At 46.1% G+C, this 3,026-nt stretch overlaps 1 protein-coding gene across 1 annotated transcript in view; it reads left to right on the top strand.

Moving 5' to 3' along the window:
- Positions 1–521: 521 nt before the first annotated feature.
- Positions 522–3,026, top strand: part of Ndufa9 (NADH:ubiquinone oxidoreductase subunit A9) — a 29,949-nt gene continuing 27,444 nt past the window's right edge. The window contains 1 exon segment of the mRNA XM_021191145.2: positions 522–598. Within this exon segment, the coding sequence (XP_021046804.1) occupies positions 550–598 (49 nt within the window). The 5' untranslated portion in view covers positions 522–549.

Genomic DNA, 3,026 nt, shown 5'->3' with positions numbered 1-3,026 from the left:
AACACTAAAGCCCCGCAAAAGGGGTGTTCTTGACGGTTTTGGCGTGCACTTACTTTAGCGGCGAGGGGCTTGGGGTGGGAGCGCCTCTGCATTTCTATTTAACTCCCCCACTTGTACACTGTACACTGACCCTATTACACCTTTATCTTCCTTGCAACTCCTTGAGTGCAGGGGCACCCTTCCTCCTTAGCCCTGCAGAGCTGTCTGACTCTTTCTGGTAAGAGCCCATAGAATGAGGGTCTCTGAAAGCTGGCCATTTTGCATGCCCTTGAGTCAGTCCCTGGTTAACTCTGAAATGCAGATTTCCCGGAAATATCAGATGGTCTTCACAACCCATCCCAGCACTGGGATTGTATTTTCCCCTGCCTTCCCCCCCTCTTTTTCTTTTTCTCTCCTCTGCTTTTTACTCCCAGTCTCTTTTATCAACCAGCAACCCGCCACTTCCGTTCCTAGTTGGCGTCTGCGCAGAGAAGTCCTTGAGAGACCGTTTGACCCCGCGTTGTTACCGTAGTTGGCGGAAGCACCGGCCGTGAGGCATTGTGGGAGAAGATGGCGGCCGCCGTCCGCTTTCGGGTTGTTAGAGCGCTTCCAATGTCACGTAAGTGTCACCGGGGACCGGGTCTTGGGGTTGCATTCCGCGACGGGAACATGACCTTTCTTCCTCATACTCTCGGCTCATGTGTGAAACTGCACTCGGGAAGGGGACGGAGAGCTGGAGGAGCTGGGAGGAACGAGGAGAACCCGGACACTCACAGGTTCGAGACAGTGCGTGGATTGTTGGAAGGTTGCGGTCCAAGAGAGTACTTATCCAGGGAGGAAAGGGGGTTTGGACGGCAGGTCATCGATTGGCTTCATGGTGGTAATCGCAGTGGAAATCAGAATCCGCGCCACAGATGGCACGGTAGGGTCTGCAGCAGCGAGAAATGGTTGTGGAGAGTGCGGAGCTGGGTGAAAGAAAAGCGCAGGACCGCTTAGAACTTGTCAGTGTTGTTTACTCTTCTGTCGGGATTGAATCTGTTCACAGTCCTCAAATCGAAACCAGGCATTTGCTCTTGCAGAACAAGGGAAGCGAAGCATTCTCAGTCCTTACACTTCACGACCCTTCCTCCCTCCACGCCACAAATGTGCCCGCTTCGCTTACAGTTTTCCATAGTGTGTTTTAAAAACTCGTTACAGAAGGTCAGTCATTCTCGAAATCGCCTCACGTCAGATCACGTAGAAGAGCTTTTTTTTTTCCCTTAAGGTAGTGAGAGCAGGAAATTCCAACAGCCGCTAAGCAGGGGGGTCAGATGGCCCGCCATTGCTAAAGCCATCACCACTTCTTTGCCATTTCTATTGCTTCTTTCTTCATGTCACCAACTGAGCCCACACTACTGAAAGTAGACAAAAAACAAGGCCATTCCCAAGAAGTTTTTTATTAGACCTTCTGCTGGACTACAGGAAAAGCAGCGTAGAAGAGTGTCTCCCCGGAGATTCGCTAGATGGGCAGAGAAGGGATATTTGGAGCAATCACAGCCTATCCTCTTTAGTACCAGTCACAGTTGTCCCTCTGTGCATGTTCTCGAATCTCGGAAATGGGTACAGGGTCAACTAGAATTGGGTTGTGACAGCATAAAAATCTGGTACAAAATGTTTGAAGTAACCTGGCCGAGGAGGGGCTTTCAGGAGTCATGGCTGCTTGGTTCATGTAGTTTCCCCAAGGCATCTGTGTGACATTCAGGGCTTCTGGTGCTGCCATCAGGGCTGATTGATAGTCTTATGCTCAGATAATCAGAACAGCAAGAGATAGTCCAACAGCTGGTGATTAGGGAGTCAGCTGTCCCTATGCCCCATTCTTTTTTTATTTACTGTAAATGAACATCAGAGGAGCTTTAGTATAGGATTATAAGACAGAAAGGCATGGTAGCTCAAACCTGTAACTTCAGTACTTAAGACACAGAGGCAGGAGGATCATTGTGGGTTCAAAGGCAGTTAGGGCTACATAGGGAGTTCTCGAGGAACCTGGTTACAGAATGATACTCTCTCAAAAAAGTTTTTAACAGTTTTAGATGAGGCCAGGGTTGCCCCAGGGTGTGGATGCCCTGCTTCTGTCTTAGTACACTCATTTACATTCTCACCAGCCCCTCACCACCAAAGATTGCTTTTCAGTGTTGTTTTTTTTTTTTTTTTTTTCATCGAAACTGTACTCCTTCTGTTTATCTTCTTGTTTTCTGTATGGATATTTCTTTAGGGTAAGAGAGTATATACGTGTATGGCACAACCATATCCACTGGAAATGGCGAGACTCATGATGCCCACAGAGTTGCTTAACACAGTTCCAGCAAAGCTGAACTGATTGCTACAATCACTGTCCTTCTATCTCTAGCTTTTTGGGGTTTGATCTCTGCATATTGCATCCTTGGGGACTTTCTCCATCATGTTTCGTTTTCCTGAGAATCATTTTATGTCATTTCCTGAGTTTTTTAAGGAAAATCCTAAAATTAACTTTGTCTGGCCACCATTTGGAAGTCTTCTGTATGCCCTGGAGATCATTAAGCACAGATAAGCACATAGCTAGATGAGGTTATTAGTCCTGGAATCTGCTTGGTGGGTGTCTGCCCCTGAGATAACTCAAACTGTAATTGATGCAGGGCAAACAGAGACAGTTGACAAACTCCGACTGGCCAGGTGAATAGGTTACAGATTCAAGGTCTCTTCTTATTTTATTCTTAGAGTTCTCTGAAAGTGCAGATTAAAGATAGGGGCTTGTACAGGATACACCTCTGAAGGAGTAAAACTAAATAAGATAGACTAAAATAACCTTTTCCTACTTTATAGCAGATGATGAAACATATAGTAATAGATGTTAGGTATTAGTATTTGCTATTCACAAAAAGATCATTTCAGTTATTTTCTGTTTGTCTGGTGTATTTTAAAACTACAAACATTGCTAGCCTAAAAGCAAGCTGTCATATAATTAACATGTTTGCTTCTCTCTCTCTCTCTCTCTCTCTCTCTCTCTCTCTCTCTCTCTCTGTCTCTCTCTC

Source organism: Mus pahari, chromosome 2 (assembly GCF_900095145.1).
Source record: "Mus pahari chromosome 2, PAHARI_EIJ_v1.1, whole genome shotgun sequence".
NCBI classification, from domain to species: Eukaryota; Metazoa; Chordata; class Mammalia; order Rodentia; family Muridae; genus Mus; species Mus pahari.
Note: the sequence above shows the minus strand (reverse complement) of the source record. Positions and strands in the feature narration are given on the sequence as shown.